The 25016-nt window shown below is 39.1% G+C and overlaps 1 protein-coding gene across 1 annotated transcript in view; it reads left to right on the top strand.

The window, feature by feature from the left end:
* Nucleotides 1-803: 803 nt before the first annotated feature.
* The window catches only part of LOC127789300 (uncharacterized), a 31259-nt gene continuing 7046 nt past the window's right edge, over nucleotides 804-25016 (top strand). Inside the window, exon 1 of the mRNA XM_052318182.1 lies at nucleotides 804-1304. Within this exon, the coding sequence (XP_052174142.1) occupies nucleotides 956-1304 (349 nt within the window). The 5' untranslated portion in view covers nucleotides 804-955. The remainder of the gene's footprint in view (nucleotides 1305-25016) is intronic.

The raw sequence follows: 25016 nt of genomic DNA, 5'->3' as shown, positions 1-25016 counted from the left end.
GAATCGAATTTAGCGAAACACTCAAAATTGAAAATCGAACTCCTAATTTTGGCCGATTCAATTTGGTTATTTCTATTTAATCAAGCTTACCCCAACTTATTCTAAGAGAATAAGTAGCAATTGTTTCCATTTAATTACTTACTAATTTTTGTAGGTATAAATTACAATTACTATTCCAGATATTTGCTCTAACTACAAAAGCTACCTCCCTATATTTTGGAGATAATAAAGACATCTTCATCGAAAATGTTAAAAAAAATGAAATAAAATGGTTTGACTTTCTCTCTATATCTCTTTTTATGTTTTCGTATCTTCTTTTATCTCTTTCTCCCTAGAACTAGATTAGAGGGTTCAACAAAAGTTAAGTTTAACCATTGTTGGACTCAACCGTCCACCTCTATTGTCAAACCCAACCATCAACCTCTAAATTTTAACAATAATTAAGTTAATCATAAAATTTACGTGATCAACCGAAGCAACAAACTCTTTTGTTTAGGCAAACCTAAAACTGTTCTCGAGATAGCCACGTGAAAGAGGACTCATGAATTGGTTGGATCATTTGAAGTTCCCTAATCTTTAGGTCACTTTTATCTCTAGGACTTCAACACTACTTATCTCTCCTTAGTTTAAACCGTAGCAGTGCCCCGCGTATGTTATTTTACTTTTTTACCCTTATTGGATTCATTCATTCCCACCAAAGGCAAGGGTATAAGGGTGTATTGGAGGGAGCAGGTGTTTCACACGCTCTGATTCATCGACTGGGAATCAAAATCAAACCATTTGTTGCTGCTATTACAATTAACGCACAAATCGTTTTCTTGCCTTCTCTCTCGAACGCGATCGCCATAGCCATAGCCATAGCCATAGCCATTGAGCTCTCTCTCTCTCTCTCTCTCTCTCTCTCCAGTTCCTCTCTTGACTCTCCATACCGCTCTGCGTCTCTCTCTCGCACTCAATGTCGAGAGAGAACTGCACAATCGAGACAAGCGATGGAGTCCACCTCGACGCTCGGGTGTACAAGCCGACCACAACAGCAACATCGAGCTGGGAGAGCAATTGCGCAATAGTGACCGTACATCCATATTCAATATTGGGAGGCTGTCAAGGATTGATGAGAGGCATTGCTCGTGGACTCGCCGACAGAGGTTTTCTAGCTCTCACCTTCGACATGAGAGGCGTCGGTAGATCCACCGGCCGCCCTTCGCTCACCGGATCTTCCGAAGTCCGCGACATCGTTTCCGTCTGCAAATTTGCTTCCCAAAATCTCTCTGTCAATCGCATTCTCTTGGTCGGTTCCTCTGCAGGTATTGTATTCTCGGATAGTGACCTTTCTCACTTGATCATATATGTATGTACGTATGCATAACTTGGAAGTAGACGTTGTCTGCCAATTGGATTTTACTGGTGTTGGTTCTAGTAATTTGGGATTATGTTTGTGGTTGATTTGATTTCAATTGACGATTCACGAATTCTATACACGTACTGTGATGCGCAAATTGGTGTCTGGATCTGTGGGTGTATAGATTCTGCAAGTTTGACAAGAAGAACTTTTCAACAAATGGAATTTTATTGGTGGTTTATTTTCAAGGGTGATTTACATTGTCATCATATTGTGCTTCAATTGACATTGATCGTTGATCCACAAAATCCACATGTAGAGATTAAATATGGGTGTATGTTGTACTATATCTAATGTGAATATACTCGCTACTCAGTACGTGCCACTGGATGTTATCTCACTTTCTTGTTTCTAGTTGCTGACCTTTGAAACTTACCTATATATTTAATCTGATTTGCCTAAAAGAACTTGTTTTCCCAATAGGCTTCTATTGGTGGATTATTGAACTTCTTTTTTTGAGGCTAATTTCCTTCTTTCCACGGTGTTAAGGAAGCTATTACCTATTTTAGTTTCTCCATAATTGTAGCATCAATAGGGTAGATTGGAGAAACTGTATCAACTAGCTGACCTAGCAAGGCAAAGGTTATTGTAGTTGACTTGATAAGTATTTGGGAGTGCTTTGTGATCATATTGATGGTTTAGTTCATTTTTTTTTTTTTTTTGTTGCTCATTGATAGCTTTGTTCATTTTGATTGATGGTACAAGAATTTTACACTCATAAACACGTGTGCTTGCCTATAGTATACATATGCCTGTGATGCAGATTTTGGTATGTGGAACTCACTACTGGATCTCTACCGGCAGGTTCTTATATATGCTGTTAATTTTTGAGTTAGATTGGGGAACACAGTAAGGATACGCCATTTTGCCTGGATTTGATTGATCACCATTGATTTATGGTCATATTGAAGCTATTGGGTCTTAAATTGATTGATGTGATTGGATACAATATATTGGACCTGGTTGATGTGATTTGTGTAATATGTTTGTATGCATTTGTTGGAACATTTGTATAGATATGATCTTCATGAAACTGCCTCTTTCTGGCTCAGTCATCCGCCAGTTGGATTACTAAATATTAGAAGACAAGCAAAAGACTGAAAACCTCTCATGCAGAATAAAGACTAAAGTAAATTAGAGGAGTTAGTGCTTGTATTGAAGGAAAATTGCTTGCCTGTGTTTGATTGTTGATACTTCCAACTAAGCTCCAAGTTGTTGTGACGTTGGAAGTAAATGTAACTTTTACCAGAAGCAAGGATTTTATTTTGTTTTATAATTTTGATAGGCAAGATATAGCCAACCTCACATAGTGGGATAAAGGTTTTCTATATTGTTGTTGTTGCATTTTGATAGGTAAGATATGAATCAAAAGTACCAGCATAAAGGAGCTAACCCTTTACAATCAAGCAAACTCACAACATCGAACTAAAACAACTCATCTAAAACATAAGCAAAAGATGAAGCAGAAAGGGGAACAGAACCAAAAAGGCAACAAAAACAAAGAGACCGAGAATAGAATCCACAAGGAAATGGATGTAATGCTTTTCCTTAGATTGCTCTATGACGCAACGTGTAGCATGAGTGTGAAGAAAACACACCAAAATAAGCCCTTGAAAGAACAAACTTCAATGACCGAAGCTTGACTTTCAAGAAGACACAAAAACAAGACTGTTTTGCTAAGAAAACCCAAATAGGTTGCTGAAATTGTATTGAGAAAAACTTGATTACAAACTCTAAATCCTAGGCATATTATAGTATTTGGCTAATCCAAATCCATCTAATATTTGTAAACAAAATCCAACTAAAATCCTAATTGAAATAAATTCTAAGTAAAAGTCAACTAAAATCCTAATAAAAATAAAACCCTAATCAAACATGAAGTAGAATCCTAAATTAAGTAGAAACATGAAGTAGAATCCTAAATTAAGCAGAATCATGAAGTAGAATTCTAAATCAAGTAGAAACATGAAGTAAAATCGTAAATCAAGTAGAATTCTAAAACCTAAGAAGTATTAAAATATTGTTTCGGCGCTACTATTCTGGTGATACTATTTCAGTTTGGTCGGGTCGGCCTTAGGCCAAGTCTTGATTGGTGACCGCATCACTCTACTATTCCCGTCTGACCTCAAATGTTACATTTATGAAAATGGAAGAAAAAACAAAATTGTCTCTGCTCCAACATTGGGAACCAGAGACCCAAGCAAACAAAACATCCATCACTGAAGCTGACATGAATCACTAAAAACCAAAAAGGTGAAAAGAAAAACTTTAAAACTCTTCAACCACTAAGCAGCGAAGCAAGAAATAATAAGAAGAAATAATAAGTTGACTGTACCTTGCTCATAAATCACCAGGCAGACCTTCAAAATAACTTGCCAATCCATCAAATATATACTTCTTTTTGCTGGTTAACAATAATCAAAATTGCTGTTTGAGCCGCCAGTCAAACAACAATTCAAAGGAAGCAACCTTTGGGGTGCCCTTGTCTCCAAATAGCTTTATCAGGGAGGGTTAACAGAGAACACCAGAAAATGAACTCCAAGAAATAGAACCTCTTCATTGAATGCCATCAATAATAATTGTCCTCAAAATTTACCAGACGAAGCATAATTATCAAGAAGACTCAAAACTGCTGTTAGAGACTCCAACTCCCATTTGTGAAAATTTCTCCTTAAAGGAGAGCAAACACAACCTAAAGGGGAATCCTGAAAGTAATCGCTTTCAAGAACATTCTCATCCTAACTAAGTGAAAAAGATTCAATAATATAGAACACAATTGTCTATCACCACACTAGTACTCCCACCTAAACCTGCTCCTTGTACCATTACCAACCTTAATGTAAACAAACCAATAAAAACCACCCAAATTGACACAATAGCTCTCCATACTCATCCCATGAGCCACCAAATGGCTTTTGACACCCACTCATCCCAGGAACAGGCAACTTATAAGCTACTGTGTTTCTCCACTATATAGTTACTTGCAAGAGCAAATCTGTAAAGCCGCTTTCCAAGAAGGGATTTGTGACGCCCGGAACTAAAATTGAGAATCAAACTTTCATAAACTTAAATAAAATTTCAAAACATGATTTATAGCATTCATATAAAATCTAGAGTTTATTATTGAAAAAAACTTGGATTGGTTTATCTAATAGACATCCTAAAAAAGCTGGAATTAAATTCTTGAAATCCCTTTGAAAATGCCACCACGTGCCATGTCCATGATCCAACCTCCTTATTCATAGCCACCTAAAGGGGGGAAAACATAAGGGGGGTGAGATAAATCTCAATAAGCACAAATGAATTATTAATCGTATTTAAACATGGGGTAACTTGAACTTGCAATATGAGGAGACACGATAGATTCTACCAACTTGTGGAGGTAAGAATCTTTGTGCGTAGCTATTAAACTCCAGTCCCGAAACTTGCTTGTAATCACGACATGAGGGACCATAAAACTTAATTTCATGAATTTTTAAACACGAAGATAGTTCATAATGCACTTACCTTCAACTTGATTGGAATAAAAAAAAAAAAAAAAGATCTTTAACTCTTTTCTCCTAATCAAAACCTTCACACCTTGTTGTCTTGCTTGTATAAGAAAGGAATAAGGGAGTAACAAAGAAAAGAGAGGGAGGGGTCGACCAACTATGGAGAGGGGAAGTGAAGAATTTTGAAGGGGGAAAGCCATATTTATAGTGCCAGAGTCTTGTTTTCCAAGAATTCTATTTAGTAAGGATCCTAATCAAATATCCTCCTTTCCATAAGATGAATTCAGATCTTACCTTATCTCTTATCAATTAAAAAGATTTTAAATCATATCATATCAATTTATTCATATCCATAAAATCAAAGAATTCCCAAGAATATTCTAAGGTGAATTCAAATCTTATCTTATCTCTTATCAATTAGAAATATTTTAAATCATATCATATCATATCAATTTATTCATATAAAATCAAAGAATTCCCAAGAATATTCTAGAAATTCGTGTGTCATGGTAGGGCTAAAATCTGGACTATCTAAACTTTTCATTTTGGTCCCCAAATTATAGAAAAAGTGACGTTTGGGTCCCTAAACTATTATAACTCAAATTTTTTTTTTTTGCCCCTATAATTATGTTTAACAATCACTAATGATGGTTTCAGGTATTACATGATTTGTTAAAGAATTTAAGTTCTTAATTCCTACTGTTAGAGTAGAAACACAATACTCTCTAGGACACTCACACTCACTAAGGATAGAGACTCACAACCACTCACGGCAACAAGAATTACAAAACAAAAAAGTAAAGAACATAAATTAGCATCAAGAACACCACAAGATTATCCTGGTTCAGTCTCAAATTGAGACCTACATCCAGATTGGCTTGGCCTTCACTTTTCCACTATCTTGTATAGGTTGATTACATGTGCCTTTGACAGAACTCTCTCATAGCCCATATATCCTGAAAACTATAGAGTTCCCAACCCAGAGTACCCATAGCAATACTCACCTCACTCTTAAGCACACAACCAAAACAAACCCACTCGCTCACAAGATAGATTTCCCGCATTAAGCACAAAATGAAGTACCGCACAACAGCCCCCTCCTGACTCCTATTTATAAGCCATAGGGCAGGAGTTACAATAACAGAAAATAACGCCCCCAACTGACCGTTACCCCTAACAATCGACTAGCTATCCTTTTAGAAACAATCATTCTAAAAGACTTTTCCTAACCAACTAAAATAGGACATAAACAACACTATTTTACATAAACTTTCTGATATCTATTCCACTAATCTAGTACAAATGTTCTAACAAAATCTCCACCCATTTGCACTAGATTAGGCCTTCCTCAGGATCCTGCACCCTTCACACTGACCTACATCTTCATTGTTCGAGCTGCAGTAGCTTTATATAGTGTTTCAATTTAGCTGTAGGTACAGGTTTTGTAAAAATGTCCGCTGCATTGTCTTCCCCTACCACTTTGGTTAGAATCACAGTTTTATTTTCAATAACTTGTTTGATAAAGTGGTGTCTTATGTCTATATGCTTAGTCCTTTCATGGTGTGCTTGGTTTTTAGACAAATGAATTGCACTTTGACTATCACACATCTAAGTGGTCTTAACCTCTACACCTAGAAGCTCACTCACTAATCCCTTTAGCCACATAGCCTCCTTAATAGCATTTGAAATTGCTATGTACTCAGCCTCAGTAGTTGATAATGCTACCACGTGTTGGAGACTTGATTTCTAACTAATAGTAGAGTTCCATAACCTAAAGACATAACCTGTTGTGGACCTACGTTTGTTAATCTCAGCAACATAATCAACATCCTAATATCCCTATGATTATAGGTTGATCTTCTAGATTTGCACCACTATAAGTCAAAGCATAATCTATAAAACCTTTCAAATATTTGCACATCCACTTAACTACCAACCTGTGAGGCTTACCTGGGTTGGCCTTAAATCGACTTATGACACTCATTCCATATGCCAAGTCGGGTTTGGTGCATACCATACCACACATTAGGCTGCTTACCGCACTTGAGTATGGTATATGGGCCATCTCTTTTCTCTCTTCCTCATCCTTAGGGGACTAATCTAAGGATAGTTTAAAGTGGGATGCAAAAGGCACATTAATTGCCTTTGCATTAGACATCCCAAATCTGGACAACAACTTAGCTAAGTATGATTTTTGTGAAAGGTAGATTTTTCTATGTTGCTTATCCCTAGAAATCTCCATTCCTAGAATTTTCTCTGTCTCACCTAATTCCTTCATCTCAAACTCAGCCTTCAACCTTTGTTTAAGAAGCTGAATTTCTCTAGTGGACTTTCTTGCAATGAGCATGTCATCCATGTATAATAATAGATAGATAGAAATATTAGGTGTGACATGTTTGAAATATATGCAACAGTCATAGGAACTCCTTAGGTATCCTTGTTTTATCATAACCGAATCAAATTTTCGGTACCACTCTCTTGGGGATTGTTTAAGTCCATACAATGACTTCTTAAGAAGACATACTTTCTCCACCTTTCTCTTAGCTTCAAAACCCTCTGGTTGATCCATAAAAATCCTCTCTTCAAGGTCCCCATTAAGGAAGGCAGTTGTGACATCCATTTACTCCAATTTTAAGTCTAATTGGGCAGTGATAGCTAATAAAATCCTTATAGAGAAAATACCTCGTTAATGTCTATGCCTGGCACTTGAGCGAACCCTCTAGCTACCAATCTAGCCTTGAACCTAGGTTTAACATTATTTCCAGCCCCTTCTTTAATCTTGAAGAGCCATTTGCAGCCTACTATTCGCTGCCCTCTTGGCCTTTGAACCAATTCCTAGGTATTCTTCTTCTTTAAGGGATGCTATTTCTGATCTCACGGCTTCCAACCATTTATCAACATCCTTAGAGGACACTGCTTCTTCATAGGTGAGGGGTTCTTCGCCTATGGTTTATGCTGCACTGGTTAGGGCATATGCAACTAGTCAGAATAACCGTATCTTTGTGGTGGCCTAAGGTTTCTAGGCTGCCGGTCTCGAGCTACATTATATCTGTTTGGATTAGGTTGATCCTCTAAGCTAGAGTCTACATCACTGTCATCCTCATCCCTTCAAATTGGGAGGATTCTATGCCCTGGTCTTCATCTTGCCTAGGTTTAGAGATATCATGTTCCACATCAAATGGATCTTGGGAGTTATAAGGCGTGATTCTAGTGATCTCCACCTAAACCAACTCTCTATTTTGTTCATTCTTATGCTGTGATTCATCATTTGCTAATTTTATGGTAGACTCCTCATCAAATGTCACATCTCTTGTGACTATGATTCTCGGTCCTTCTGGTTCTAAATTCCATAGTCTGTAGCCTTGACACCAGATGGGTAACCTATAAACAAGCATTTCTTGGCCCTATGCTCTAATTTGCCTTGTTTCACATGAGCGTAAGCAAGGCATCCGAACACTCTAAGGTGGTCTAGGCTTGGTTTATGCCTTGTCCACCTTTCATAAGGGGTTAGGAAGTTTATTGTTGTGGAGGGAGACCTATTTATTACATGGGCTGCTGTTGTAACTGCTTCCCCCCAAAAGGTTTTGGGCAAATGAGCATAGAACAACATGCATCTAACCCATTCTAAGAGGGTTCTATTCATCCTTTCTGCAACACCATTTTGCCTAGGATTTTTGAGTGCAATTAGGTGTCTCATAATCCCACCATCTTTACACATTTGGTTGAAATACTTATTACAAAATTTTAACCCGTTATCAGTTCTTATTGTCTTGATTTTCTTGCCTTTCTGGTTCTCTACCATAGTCTTCTATGCCCTAAAGGTTTCAAATGTGTTATCCTTAGACTTTAGGACATATACCCACAGCATTCTAGAGAAATCATCTATTATAGATAGAAAATATCGAGAGCCTCTATGAGATACAGTTTGGGCTGAATCCCATAAGTCTGAATGAATGTAGTCCAGAAGTTCTTTTGATGAGTGTATTGCTATTTTACTAAATTTTACCTTTGGTGCCTTACCATATATGCAAGATTCACACTTGCACCTATGGCTTGTCCTAAATCCAATATACCTTGTTTTGTGAGCTCCTTAAGGACCTGCTCACTAATATGTGACATTCTTAAATGCCACACAGTTACCTTAGATATAGCTGCAGCTTCACCACATAATGTGGTAGCCTGCAAAAGGTAAATACCATTTCTTAATACGGCTTTCATACACATTAATGACCCCTTAGATATTTTAACAACTCCACCCTCACCCTTAAACTTTAAGCTGTTTCTGTCCAGCTCCTCAAGAGAGATTAAATTCCTCTTTAATTCTGGAACATACCTTATGGTTGTGAGGGTTCTATAGGGGCCATCATGCAATTTTAGCCTAATGTCTCCTATCCCTTTTACCTCACATTCATGGTCATTTTCAAGCAAGGCCTTTCCTTCATTGATTTCCTTAAGATTTTGTAACCAATGTTTCTTTGGGGTCATGTGAAAGGAGCAGCTAGAGTTCAGGACCCACTCTTGGCTTTCTGCACTTTCACTAACAATTAAAACCTCAAAACTATCATAACCTGAATCACATAAATTTACCCCTCCTCCTGAATTATCCTTCTCAGCTAAGTCTTTCTTTCTTTTCGGACACTGCTGCTTAATGTGACATTTTTGTTGACAGTAATAGCATTTTATTAGGCCTTTTCCAGTCCTAGACTTAGACCTTGATTTACCCCCTATTCTTTTGATCTCTTTTAGAGCTTCTTGATCTTGCTATTAAAGCATCACCAGGAGTAGATTTATTGTCCATTTTAATTCTTAATTCTTTAGGGTTTAATGTCTCTATTATATCATCTAAGGAAAGCTTATCTCTACCATGCTGGAGAATATCTACAAAATTCTCATAGGACTTAGGTAATGAATAGAGAAGAACTAAGGCTTTGTCTTCATTCTTATATTTTACGTCTATATTTTCTAAATCTAAACATAGTTTGTTAAAGTCGTCTATATGATCATGAAGTTTTTGTTGTTCATGCATTTTAAAAATTAAAAAACCTGGCCTTGAGGAATAAACGGCTGGAAAGTGTCTTCTTAAGGCATAAGTCTTCCAATCTTTTCCTGATTTCTGCCACAGACTTCAACTTTGATACCTCCCTGAGTACTTTGTCTCCAAGACTCAAAATCAGAAGGCTGTAAGCCTTTTTCTTGATTTCTGCTTGAGTCTCCTTCTGTTCCGCCATTAAAACTGGTGTTTCTTTCTCGGTTGATGTCCCTATTGCCTTGTCCTCTTGTTCCAGCGCCCCTTCTAGGCCTTGACTACGGAGGAGAGCTTCCATCTTGATCCTCCATAGGCTGAAGTCATTGGTCCCATCGAATTTATCGATGTCAATACCTTGATGCAGTTGGCGCCATACCGATTTGAGACTCAGATTCTTTCTCCTTGAGTTTCTTGAAGAATCTTGAATGCCTTAGAGATTATAGGCTCTGATACCAAGTTGTTAGAGTAGAAACACAATACTCTCTAGGACACTCACACTCATTAAGTCAAGGATAGAGACTCACAACCACTCACGACAACAAGAATTACAAAACACAAAAGTAAAGAACAGAAATTAGCATCAAGAACACCACAAGATTATTCTGGTTCAGTTTCAAATTGAGACCTACGTCTAGATTGGCTTGGCCTTCACTTTTCCACTATCTTGTATAGGTTGATTACATGTGCTTTTGACAGAACTCTCTCATAGTCCATATATCCTGAAAACTATAGGGTTCCCAATCTCGAGTATACACAACAATACCCGCCTCACTCTTAAGCACACAGCCAAAACAAACCCACTTGCTTACAGGATAGAATTCCCGCATTAAGCACAAAATGAAGTACCGCACAACAGCCCCCTCCCGACTCCTATTTATAAGCCATAGGGCGGGAGTTACAATAACAGAAAATAACGCCCCCAACTGTCTGTTACCCCTAACAATCGGCCAGCTGTCCTTTTAGAAACAATCCTTCTAGAAGACTTTTCCTAACCAACTAAAACAGGACATAAACAACACTATTTTACATAAACTTTCTGATATCTATTCCACTAATCTAGTACAAATGTTCTAACACCTACTGTCCATCTTCTGAAGAAAGGCAAACTTTCTTAATTCCTGGCGACTAGGTTATATGCTAAAACACATCCTTTATCTCCACCTCCCCCTAAAAGAACCCTTTGAAGCATGTCTAGTTTGTTAGCATTGTTACCAGTTTTACAATCAAGAGACGCAACTAGAATATCCAAATTATCCATTTGGCCCATAGGAACAATTTCACTTTTGGCAAGATTTATCAGGAAGCCAATGCAGTCTCAAAGCAAAGAAGGCGCACCTTAACAATCTCAACTACCTAACTAGCACCACAGAAATATGGGCATTATCTACAAAAAGGAGAATAATGGAGGATAGACTCCTCTATCCCCAAATACAAGCCAAGAAGCAAGAGTTCGATCTCTCCGCTTCTAACTGTGGAATCATCAGATTTAGAGCCTCCATAAGAAGAATGAATAGGAAAGGACAAAGAGGATAACTCTCCCTTAGACCCCACAAGTTATCAACAAATCATTTGGAGCACCATTAACCAAAACTGAGAACTTAATAGAAGAAATACAGACATGAATCCTATTAAGCCACTTATGACTAAACACAATTAGCAGAAATTCCAACTTACATGGTCATAAGCTTTTTCTAAATAAAACTTACTTATCAAACCTGGCAGTGAATGATTAATCCTGAAGTACCGCAATCATAGCAATCAAGGCTGCATTCAAAATCATACAATCATGGAACACCAGAAAAAGCATTTAGGAGGTTGATGCTACACTACCAAAGACATCCTTAAATCTAAGTAGAAAGCTTTTGGATGATTATATATACCCTTCCGATCAAGTTAGCAGGCTGAAAATTTTAAATCTCAATTGGCCCTCCCAGGTTAGGGAAAGGTAATAGACAATTGGTTAAGATTTTTATCAAAACAACATGGCTCAAAAAAATCATTAATAGACTCCTAAACATCACCTCTAATCTCATTGTCACTCTTGAAAGACCCCCCCCCCCCCCCAAAAAAAAAAAAAAAAAAAAAAAAAAAAATTGACCCTAGCCCCAGGCTTTGTCACCCCTGAAGCTATTAACCATTTTCAAAACTCTGTTTGGATTTTTAGTGTTGGAAAATTTCATGACTAAAACTTGAGAATTGCCAAATCTTGTATATAAAGGTAAAAAGTATGTTGGAGCATGGGATTCAATGAAGAAAACTTCAGATTGAAGATCCAGTTTTCTATTGTGAGCTAATGCCTCAAAGGAATTTTAGCAGATTCAGAGATAGTTTGAATGCATATGTTCAGGATATTTGTATGGAGTCTAAGATATTGAGAGCTATTATTTTAGTTTGCTACAGGCCATTCAAATGCCTCTATAGCTTGTTCAAACAGTAGTCTAGAATTGAGAATTGCAAGTTCTATTTTGCATTGAAAAATAGGTGTTTAATCTCAATCCTCTCAAGATTCCTGAGACTATATAAGTGATGATGTGTAGCAGCCAGGGTTATAGATTTCAGAGACCAATAGAGAAATATATAGAATTTCTAAAGAAAAAGGCTTGACTCTGAGATAGCTCCAAGAAGATCAAAGAGTGCCCTCCATCATTCAAGGTTGTAATCACATGAATGTCTGCTTGTGCTTCGAGGGTTCTAGCAAAATTGATGACATGTTCATCAAGCACAAGTTGTGGCATATTCTGTGTTATAGTGAGAGAGAAAGTTTTCACCTTAGATTGTGGCTTCTAGCATTTGGTGAAGGGTTGGAACTTTGATCGCTCTTATTAACTTTGTTTTAATGGTGTTTAATTGATCTGTTTGCAAGTTATCCATGATATTTCTACAGGGACTTGGGCTTCCATGTACATTGCTATGTGGTATATATATATATATTCCCCAATTTATATTGCATATGTGGTGCTTAGATTAGGCTATATTTTTTACTTATGTTTGGTTAAGGCATATTCATAACACCCATAGAAAGAGTTTAATCTCGTTTCTTTTTCTCAACTTCTTCAAAAAAGGCCTTTCATTCTAGTTTATATGATCCATAGATAAATAATTAAAACTCAAACCCTCCCTTGAAGGTCTCCAACTCTCCTACTTTGTATAAATATTTTTGTAAAGCTCAAACATTCCATTGCATTATTTTTGAATCCCTAGAGCCTGCTACACCAGTAATAATCAAATTGCCAATATGATTATTCTCCTACAAGCATTAGTCAATTTGTGAAAATAACTAGTGTTCTTATCCCCGTTGTTGATAAAAGTTTCTCTCAACTATTGTTTCCAACTAATTTCTTACACAACAATAAGCCTTTGAACTTCTCATTTGAAAAGAAACTTAAGGATCCTTTCATCAAAGGGCAAAGATGTTCTTATAGCTTTCTCATCAAGCTTTTTAATTTCCTCCAAAAGTCTCTCAATCCTGAGATTAATCTTACCAAACACCCATCTATTCCATTTTCTAATTTCAAATGTTAAAAACTCAAGTTTGCTATCCAAGAGAAAACTTGCTCAAGCCTCTTAACTTGATACTTACCATTCTAAGCTCTTACAAATTTGTAGAACCTTCCTCTCTAAGCCAATATTTTTGGCACATCTTTCTTTCACACAGGAAATGAATAACATTAGAGTCCCTTCTAAATACAAGGATATTTGCAAGAAGACTTAGCCTACCTAAATCTTTTGCTAAATCTTCCAATGCCTCTTCAAGGATGGTAAATACATGAAATTCAAAACCATCAAATATATGAATGAATTTACAAGAAATAGAAGAAGGTCCGAGGAAGATTCCCAATTTGTTCAAATCCCTCAAAATTTGCAATTGGGTGGTTTTCATTGGGACTCCATTAACAAATAATAAAATAATACCGGCCAACCAATCACATTTACGGGCACCCAACCAACCCAATAAATACCCCAAATGCTATTATAGTATCCAGAGAAATAGACTCAAGCTTAGTTTCTTGAAGACAAATTACTTCTCCCTCTTCATCTCAAAGAAAACAATTTTACCAAAGATTTTTAACTGCATCATTTAGAGCCCTAACATTCCATAATATAATATGTAATAATGAGATCTTAATATATACTTTCCTTTTTTTGGGATAAGCCTTGTAGAAATATAACTAGTTCTTAATAATGTCACACTCACCTAGGTTGTTAGACCTCTATTTCCTAATCATCTAACAATTGACATTGAATATCACACTCACGGTGGTTATTTGTTTTTTAAGCCTATCCAATCACATTTCTTAGATGAACTACAACATTCTCCAAGTTTTCACCTAAGCTCAATTTTCTCAAGGGGGCCTATAAGTAGGCACTATAGATGTAATCGAAAATCAGATTATTGAATTGAAATGCAATTAATTGAGATTTCTCTCCTCCTCCTCTTCTTCTACAGCAAGGAGTCATAACCCCTTCCCTGGTAATTGCCCATTGCTAGAGAAAAAAAAAGGAAGAAAGAATTCTCCTTGAACCTATAAATCTCCCAAGCCTTCTATTACACTCTTTATTCCTATTCTAGCAAAATTAGAGTCCTTCCCCAACTAGACTGGCAAGGACAGGAAAGGTACTCTCTCAATGATAGCATGGGAAAAAAAAAAAAAGATATCCCAGCACGCACCACCTTATTCTACTGAAGCCTAGAAAAGTACACTTGTCATGACCTCAAGGATCCCCAAGGATATGGTAGTAATTATGTATTATATGTAATTCTTTTGGTTGTTGTACTTTGCTGTTGTAAGTTGTATTGTAATTGAAAGGATAAAACAGTCTATAAATAGGTTAAATAGGTTAGATTAGTTAGAGAATGGGATAGTTGAATGATAATTGAATTCTGTTTCTCTCTCAACTTTTCTGATCTCTCTCCCGATTTCCTCTGATTCTCTTTGTCTCTGTTCTGTCTAAATCCTCCCTCATTCTGTTTGTTTCCTCCTCCCTTTTTGTTCTAATTCTCCGTCAGATTCTTCTCATTTCCTATCAAAACCCTAGCTTAACCCTAGGTGCATGACAAATGGTATCGGAGCCAACGATTCTCGACCGAGAATTTGGAAATTTTTAGCAGTTGATTAAGGTCCAGATTGTGAAACAAATCCAGATTATTTTCAGTTATTGATTCAAAGCAGTTGGATCTCAGATGTTGAATTAGATATAGGCTATTCAGGAAGCTAGTTAATTCTCTATTGTAATTCTAGCGATCGGAGCATCAATTGATTGGCGACTCCTAAAAGCAATTACTAAGGCAGACTTAGGTTTGCTAAATCGAGTAATGGAAGGCTGTCCTTGGAAGCTGATAGTAGGCAATTCTCTTGGAAGTGGCAACGAGAGTCAATCGATTCTCAGAAAGTTCAACAGAGCTGATTGGGTCACAGAAATTTGTGGATTCATGCGATTCAGAGGCGATTATAATCCAGATGAAATACCTATAGGCCATTTCTCGGCTGAACTTGAAGCAGTGATTCAGGCGGATTAGGTTTGCTGAATTTTAGTACTAGAATAAGTTCCGAGGAGGTCCTTAGAAGCTGATCAAGAGGTTGTTACAGAGGTGAATTTTTAAGGATTTGAACTGTGGAGATGGCTAGAGGAATCAAGAAAGAATGCACTAAAATTCATCAAAAACTAGACCAATTTTTTATTCTGATTTCAAAGAGATTTCAGATTAGTATACCAGTGGAATGTTTTTCAAGATCCACTGTAGAAACAATTTGAGCAAGCACCGGAAGCCTACCTAATGTTTATAGTTTGTAGAAAGTAGATGAGTTAGCATTGGATCAGGTCAGAGATGAGAGTTGCAATGAAGAGTTCAATAAACTTAAACAAATAGGCTTTGTTCTGGATTGCCAGGTTAGGTTTGAGGAATTGAAATCACTGATGCTCAATTCCCATCTGACCTTGAAAAAGTCTTACTTTGTATCGAGATTCTTCAGTGGTCTAAGCGATGACCTAAGGGCTACTGTGGAAATGATGTATCCTACGTCAGTAAAACAAGCAATTGAGAAGGCTAGGCTACAGGAAGCGGCATTGGAAGCCATTTACAGAAAGCATAAACCGCAGCCTAAAAGTTATACCATGCGCAACCAGCAGATGGAGGTACTTCTAAGGTTGCGAAGGTCCTAAGATTAGGAATGGTAGTTGTAGGAAGTGAGGAAAGACCTGAATTGGATCAAACAATTCAAGATGACAAGAAAGGAATGTTAGTTACCAGAGAAGTTATGGAGGCTCCATTGGAGGAGAAATCTGTTGAAATGAATATGATTACAATTGTCAAGAACTAGAAGAAGAGCTAATAAATCAAGATGTGTCTATTGAGAGGTTGCAGGAGAAAAATGAGAAATTAGTTGATGGATTGACAGAGGAAGCAAAGTCCGTTGCATTACCCCTTGTGCCTAGTCCAATGTCAGAAGAACCGGTTAATGTCCAGAAATAGAATCTTGGGAGGAATGGTTATGAGAAATAAGGTTCTAAGAATACTGCTTCTTTGCCTTTGGCTCCGGAGAAGGCTGAGTCCATAGCTTTGGTTAAAGCAAGCATCAAACAGGTTTAGATAATTCCAGCAGGAGAATATCTTATTGATGTTTTGAATAATTTTGATCTTGAACAAAAATGATCTTCTTGCTGTCATTTCAGATGGTGTAGACCAATTTCTGGTGCTGGTTTTGGCAGAAAAGGAACAATTGAAGCAGGTTGAATAGAAGAACTGCCATATGGTTTGGAAGAGAAGGTTGCTGCCGGACTACTTATTGTTACAACTCGTTGGCCTAATTTTTGCATGAAGGTTAAGGAAATTACTGGAATTTACAAATCAATGGGAGAAGACGGCCTTGACATGGAGATCTTTGAGGAATACATTTTATATTTGCCGAAAAAGAAAAAGAAAGAGAACATAAGAGAAAAGAGGGAAAGGTTTAGAAGGAGAAAGCAAGAAAGGCAAAAAGAAAAAGGATGAACCAGATAGTGAAGGCAGAAATTAGATGAAGAAAACAGTGGTGGTTATAATTTCTTGGGGACAAGAAATCTCTCAAAGAGGGGGGAATTGTCACGACCCCTAGGATCCCCAAGGATATGGTAGTAATTATGTATTATATGTAATGCTTTTGGTGGTTGTACTTTGCTGTTGTAGTAGTTGTATCTTTTAGTTGTATTGTAATTGAAAGGATAGAACAGTCTATAAATAGGTTAGATTAGTAAGAGAATGAGATAGTTGAATGATAATTAAATGTTGTTTCTCTCTCAACTTCTTCGATCTCTCTCCCGATTCCCTCTGATTCTCTCATATCTCTGTTCTGTTTGAATCCTCCCTCAGTTCTGTCTGTTTCCCCCTCCCTTTCTGTTCTAATTCTCCCTCGGATTCTTCTCATTTCCCATCAAAACGCTAGCTCAACCCTAGGTGCATGACAACACTTAGTACCTGTCTGCCCATCAATTGAGGCAGAGGATATCATATTCTTGCTTGAAAGAGTTTCCTTTGACGAATTCTCACTAATCACTTCACTTCACTAATGAACAAAGTGGACACCCTTACACATTGTTGGAGAAAACTACCTTCGAGCCCCTTTTCTGATTGACCATGCTAAGAAGCACTTGAAACGGTAGCAAGAACCTAGCAAGACAAAGAAGCCCCTAAAGCAGCTCTTTAACACCCAATAGCCTGCAAGAGCATAGGTTTAAGTTGTGCTAGACTCTCTAAATGGGCGTTGGATGTTCGGTTGCAAATAGGAGAGAGTTCAATGGTTGAATGGGTTAAAGGATAAATCGGCCTAATAAAAGAGCCAATTTGATCAACAAAATGAGTAACTGATCCAAGCCCAAGGATAGATAATATGCACCCTTGAACTAAGAAGCTTGGCTCAAATTAATCATAGGGCCATCCTAACCCAACATGAGTGATCACCAAACAACATGGGAGACAGGGTGGTAGTGACAAGGCCACTAAAAACCAATGTGGTACAATGTAGTCATGTGAGAAAGGCAGTGCTACTTCCTCAGCTTATGGGGCAGTGCTACTTCCTCATCCTTAGTCCATCGTGTACTTAGTCCATATACCCTCATGCGTCTTCTTCTGGAACTGCAATTGCCCCTAGCATTGTTCTCTGGCACCTCTAATTCCAACAATTGAGAAATATTTTGGTTAAAGATTCTGCAAGGTCTAATTCAATCCAAATAGGAAATTCACAGATGGAGGAACCTATTTTGATCTTCACCAGTGTCAAGATAGCACTTTCGTTGCCTAAAACACAAATATGAATCAAATTAGAATGCTCACTAGCTTCTTGTCAGGTCCTAAGATCTGACAATGGAATTTTGTTAGAAACAGAGAGAAATTGGAGAAGAACTAGACTGAGAGGGGGGAAGAACAGTAAGAATTAGAGAGATAGAAGGTTTGGGGGAGAGAGAGAGAGTTCAAAAAGAGGGAAAGGATTCCATTCATAGCATCAAAATTATCCCCATCCTCTTACTATCAGCCTTTTATAGAGACTTCCATGACTGTAACAGCCGTATCAGACATATGTACGACTAACCAATTCATAACAGAATGCACTATTACAAATATACTCTCCTAGTTCCCTAGGGTTGTGACAATTTCCCTCTGCTTAAAAAATTTCTTGTCCCCAAGAAATTACAACAGTTGCGCCACCCATGGGAATTGTTTAAGGAGATCAGGGAGATACTCCCAAGTGGTGTGGTCAGGATGCACAAGAGCTTGAGTCAAAGGTATCAATCCTTGGTAGATGACTCATTTTTCTAGCACTGCCAGTGGTTCAACCTCTTCTACCAAGTCTTCAGCTGGTGGGGGTAAATGAGGGCTTGTGGTCTCCGTTGGGCCAGCAGATTTCTTTAGGAGGGAGACATGAAAAATCGGATGGACTAGCACATCAGGAGGTAGTAGCTTCAGGCGATAGGCCACTGTCTCTATTTTAGCTTCCACTTCGAAAGGCCCATAATACTTGGGACTCAACTTGGATATAGGGGAAGGTGAGAAGGCATGTTGCTGAAATTGTTTCACCCTTAAATACACCATATCTTCTACCTCAAACTCCCTTTCGCTTCTTCTACGGTCTGCAATCTGTTTCATCTGGTTCTGAGCCACTGCTAGCTCCTTCTTAATCAATTGCAACACCTCATGTTGTTGTTGTAAATAATAATCTACCGCCTTTTCAGTGCTAAGAGAGGGTATTACCGCAGGTGGTACTGGGGGTTTGTATCCGAACAGGGCTTCAAAGGGAGCTCTCTTGAGTGAACTGTGAAAGCTTGAGTTATACCACCATTGGGCAAGAGACAACCACTTGTTCCAGTTCTTAGGCTTGGAGAAACAAATACACCGGAGGTAATTTTCCAATCACTATTTACCCTTTCGGTCTGCCCATCAATTTTGGGATGATAGGCAGTCGACATTTGCAGCTTCACCCCCAAATTTCAGAATAATTCCTGCCAGAAGGTGCTGATAAAGATCTTGTCCCTATCTGAAATTATGGATAGTGGCAGCCCATGGGTTTTTATAACCGAATCTAGCAATAAACGTGCCACTTCTTGAGCTGTAGAGGGGTGAGCCAAGTTCAAAAAATGTGCGTACTTAGTCAATCTGTCCACTACTACCAAGATGACATTCTTCCCTTCAGATTTGGGTAACCCCTATATGAAATCTATCGAAATTTGCTTCCAAGCTTGTTCGAGAATAGCCAAGGGTTGCAGCAGCCCAAGGTAGGCAACCTGTTCGTGCTTGCAGCATTGGCATATCTCACAAGCCAAGACAAATGTGGTCACATCCTTCTTGAGTCCCTTCCAATAAAACAGCTGCTTGACCTTGTGATAGGTGACCCTTAGCCCCGAGTGTCCCCCCAACGGAGAACTATGCAAGGACTGCAAGATCTGCTCCTCCAAATGGTCATCATCCCCTACCGGCAACCTTCCTTTAAACCTCAATAATCCTGCTGATAGATTATACCCCAGTTTACTATTAGGTTGGACAGCCAACTGTGTTGCAAGAGTCTTGGCCCATTCTGATTTTTCATAGCTATCTAAAATCTCCTTCACCTAATCCAGAACTATGGCAGAAATGGCTTGGCAGCTACCTTCCTCTTCTCTTCGTGACAAAGCATCTGCCACTATATTCTCCTTACCTTTTATGTATTGAATCACGTAATCTAATCCCAACAACTTGGTGACCCCTTTCTTCTGCAGTTGGGTATGTAAGTGTTGCTGTAGCAAGAACTTAAGGCTCTTGTGATCCATCCTTATCACAAATGGGTGTCCTTCCAAGTAATACCTTCACTTTTCTACTGCAATGAGCACTGCAAGTAGCTCCTTATCGTATATACTTGGCCCCAAATGCTTAGGAGCTAATGCCTGACTAAGGTAAGCCAATGGCCTTCCTTCTTGGACCAGCACCGCCCCTACCCCCACGTCACATGCATTGGTTTCTAGGATAAATGACTTTGAAAAATCAGGTAAAACCAATATAGGTGCATCCGTCATGGCTCTCTTCAATGCTTGGAAAGCCCCCTTCGCCTTAGGATTCCATTGAAAACTGTGTTTTTTAAGCAACTTTGTTAGAGGCTTGCTCATGATTCCGTAATTTCTAACAAACCTCCTGTAATAACCCGTAAGGCCCAAAAAACCACACAACTCCTTCACTTTTTTTGGCCTTGGCCTTTCCACCATAGCAACAATCTTTTTAGGATCTATTTGAACTCCTTCCCCGTTATTATGTAGCCAAGAGACTCTACCTCTGAAATAGTGAGTGCTGCAGATCCACCTCTAGGTTCAAGGTGTTCATCGGCCCTTCCCCTTTGACTGCCATTCTCCAGCTCAACTGCATATACCGAGTATAATTGAGCCTCCATACCTTCCTCTTGTTGGAGCATCTTCCTCATTCTCTTTCCTGTAATTTGTTTGCATTCTCCGAACTCCAAACTCCCTGTCAATGTCACTTTCTTTCCTGCCATTTCAAATGTCACCTCTAGGTTGTTGAAATCAAACACGAGAGAGCTAACCGTTTTCATCCAATCCACTCCAAGAACTATATCACACCCTCCCAATTTCAACAGCCTAAGGTCAGCTTGCCCTTGCATCATGACCTGCTAAGCATTTTGCTGCCATTGGCCACTGTAACTGATAAGGGAAATGTGGTTGATGTTGGACATTGTAGTTCTATGGCAGTAGCTTCATCCAAGAAGCTCTGAGTATCATCAATCTCCTCTTCCCATGACTCCCTTTTACCTTGATTGTCTTACCTGATAGGCAGCCTTGCAAAGCATGCAGGTAGATTTCTCCACCTTCCTCCCTTGCTATTTCTTCTTTTCCTTCTCATCTTCTTCTACTGCCACTTCCTCTACTTCTTCCACTTTTTCTTCTAAGCCTTCCATTTGTAGTAGTTGTCTCCAGCATTGTTGACCGGGAACATAATTCTCCCCACACCAGTTGCATAGCCCAAGCTGTCTTTTTTGTTCCATATAGAGATGTTTCACCAGCGCCGGGTTAAATGGGGCCTTAGGAATCGAGTTTCCCTTCTGTACAGCCTGGTTAACAGCCTTATAAATTCCTCTGCCACCAATCTGCGAACTGTTCACCCCATAGTTCTTAGGTGACATCTTGTGCTTCTTAAAAATCGCTTCTAGAGTTAACTCCTAAAGCCGAGCCTTCTATGCAGCCTGTTTGATGGTGGTTGGTTGCATCACGTTAACTAACGGTCTTAGTTCATCAGTCAAGCCACTGATGAAACTAGACACAAAATAAGGTTCATCTAAGGTTGGACAAGTGAGAACTAATAACGATCTCAACTCTTCAAACCTGATCTATTAATCATCCACAACACCCTCCTGTTTTAATTTGTTAAATTCTTATATCACATTCGCCATTGATCTTCCCCAAATTGAGTACAGAATTCTTCTGTAAATTCATGCCAATTCAGTTCTATTCTTCTACTACTCCACCCTTGGTACCAGCTGTCTGCCACATCATTAAGATATGCGGCTGTCAGGTTTACCTTCTGGCCTTCAACCACTCGGTAGAAGTGGAAGAACCGCTTGCAACGCCGTATCCACCAGCTCGGTTTGTCTCCTTCAAATGTTGGAATTTCCTACCTAGGCATTGGGGTGTTGTTCCGATTGGCTTGAACTCCCCTAATTGATGTCCATGGGCTGAATTCTGATCGCTCCTCTACTTCCCGAGGCTCAAAAGCATGAGGTCAAATTCCCCCTCCAGCTAAAATCGGCTTCATAGTTGACCTCGAGGGAAAATCGACAGGCAAACTTGCGTTAGGCATCCTTGAAAACATGTTCAGGATAATGCTCAGTTGCTGGTCAAACTCAAAAAATTCCTCCCTAAAGCCAAAGACGTCTTCTCGCATGCCAATCATCTCGGCCCTAACGTTTCTCTCCATCATCAACATCATATCTCAGGCGGTCGAATTCTTGGCTGTACCACGACTCACCTCATGAGTTTGGCGAAGCCCGAGTTCCATCTTCTCAAGTCTGCCTTCCAACTGCTCCTGCATTTGACGAAGCCCACTCTCCATTGTCTCTAATCGGGCCTCCAGCTCTTTCAATCTCATTCCTTCCACCATGCCTCATCTCGAATCCTTCCTCTATTTTCGCCGTTAACCTCTAACCGCAATGTGTGGGATTGCGACACCGAATCCTTCCTCTGTTTCGGTCATTAATCTTTGGCTTGGGTACAACTGCGACACCACTTTCAATCCAATTTGATTTCACTTCGGATTCCAAAATCACAAGAACGCACTTCTACTCCAAATTGCGACACCCACTCCCGAGTCCAATCGCTAGAAGTCCATTGAACTGTGCTCACTTCGGATCCCAAATGCGATTGCCTTGATTCAACAATTGCTTCCTGACCCACTTCCTTCCTCGTCAGAATCTCAGCTTAGCCACCCAAAAACAACTTGGCTCTGATACCAAATTGTCAGGTTCTAAGATCTGACAATGGAATTTTGGTAGAAATACGTCACGACCCTAGGGTTTAGCTAGGGTCTAGGAAGGAAATGAGAGGAATTTGGAAGAGGAACGGAGAAGAAATTGGAGGGAGATATATTGCAGAAATCAGAGAAATGAGGGAGAGCAAGGAAAGAATCATAGAGAGAAAATAGGGAGGGAAAACATGAATTCATTCTATTCTTTCAGCATACCTTTCTCTACATATTATGGCCTATTTATAGGCTGTTCAACTAGAAGTAGAGTCTAGGAACAGCACCATGTGCACTACAACAGAACTAATAGCATTTCCTAACCAACAATGTAACCAATTACAGCTTTAACCCTAAAATAACCCAAGGGTCGTGACAATTCCCCCTCCTTGAAAGGTTTCTTGTCCCCAAGAACTTATTACAACCTAGCTGGTGTTACTTCATCCAATGCCTCTCTTTACCAATTGGTTCCTTCTTCGTCTTTTCTTGTTCTTCTCTAGTATTTCTCTTTGCTGTTGCTTTCTCTTTTCCTCTTTCTCAACAATAACAGTATTATGACTTGCTGCAACACCAATCTCAGCCATTGACTTCTTCCTTGTTGCTATTAAAAATGGTTTTGAATGAGCTGTCAGTCCTGCAACCCTATCTTTTCCAATCATGGAGATAATTGCAAACCTCTCTATGTGCAAAAATCTGTACAATACTTCCAATTCTTCTGGCTACAATGTCACCTTTGTCTTGTCTTGTGTGCCCATGCCAATGACATTTGTATGAGATGTTCCAAGCAAGTTGCCCGGTACAATCCTCTCTTCTTCCACCTCCTCTTCTTCCTCCAGATCACCCCAACGTTTGGTCTTATTAACTGATTTTTCCTCATAGTTGGGCTGGTCTTGTTGCAGAACCCTAGAAACATCACTATCGAGTAGACTACCATATTCATCAGCAAGAGGTTTGCCCCAACCTCCTACTTGCTGATTGCTGAAGTATACCCTAGGCACACTTTCAGCAAGTATTTCCTCCTGTAGAACCTCAGTTGAATGTACATCATCTTCCTTTTCCACTGCTACTTTATCAGCTTCTTGCACTACTTGATTAGCAGTCTTAGAAGCTCCATTAATAACATAGGTTTTGGTCCTTTCTCCAAACCTGTTACACAAGTCAATTACAAACCATGGCCAGCTCCATTCTACCCTTCCCCAGCTCCAATTCTGAAACCAAACGCTTGGAATTCCACTCAAATTAGTTGCAGCCATTTTTACCTTCTCCTTTTTAGCTACTCGGTGTTGGTAGAACACCCGTTCACATTGCCGGATCCACCATTTTGGCCTATCCCTGTCAAACACCGGAATAGCCAATGGAGCAAGAGTGGGCAAATCGGCACTTGGAACTGAAGTCGACAAAGTCCGATTAGCAGTCTAAAATTTATGTGAACACATGATCAAAAAATCGTCTAGCTGCCTACGAAGGTCCTTAACTTCCTTTGTTGCAGCAATTAGTCCTTCGGCCATCGCCTTAATTCAATTCTTTGAAATTGCACCCTATAACAGCCTTTAAGGATCAGCCTCTAAGGATCCTTTCAGTAACTCCTCCTTGTATTAAAATTCAGCAATCCTTAATCCCCGATGCAGGAGCAGCCTCCAAAGTCCAGCTGTTGCTGAACAGCCTCCAATAATCGCCTGATCCGAAATGCAGCTGTGACAATCACTCGGCTCCCTGAGTCTCCTTCAAAATCAGATAGGAATCGCTGTAGATCAGCAATCGCCCGCCTCTGTAATAACTTCCAAAGACCACAAGCTGCTTCGGGAAAATATCAATTCCCTTCTTACCACTTCCAACCGCAGCTTCCTACTTTCCTCAACCTCAATTCAGTTATGGTTGATCTCCAGGTTGCCCAATCGAATTTGCCTAACCGTTTGGTGTTAGGACAAATCAATGCGGCAGCCACCGCATGGTTAGGACAAATCAATGCGGCAGCCATAGCATGCACCTAAAGCTGGATTTCTCTTTCTGGATCCTGCGCTGCTTGGCCTTGCTGTCTTCTGATCACAAACAGCAACACAACATGCGTACTGGTCTGTTACTTAACCATTCAGAATCAAATCACCTTCAGATCAAGTGAGCAGCCGAAAGTTGATC

The sequence above is a fragment of the Diospyros lotus genome, chromosome 13 (genome assembly GCF_014633365.1).
Source record: "Diospyros lotus cultivar Yz01 chromosome 13, ASM1463336v1, whole genome shotgun sequence".
In the NCBI taxonomy this organism is placed as follows: domain Eukaryota; kingdom Viridiplantae; phylum Streptophyta; class Magnoliopsida; order Ericales; family Ebenaceae; genus Diospyros; species Diospyros lotus.
Note: the sequence above shows the minus strand (reverse complement) of the source record. Positions and strands in the feature narration are given on the sequence as shown.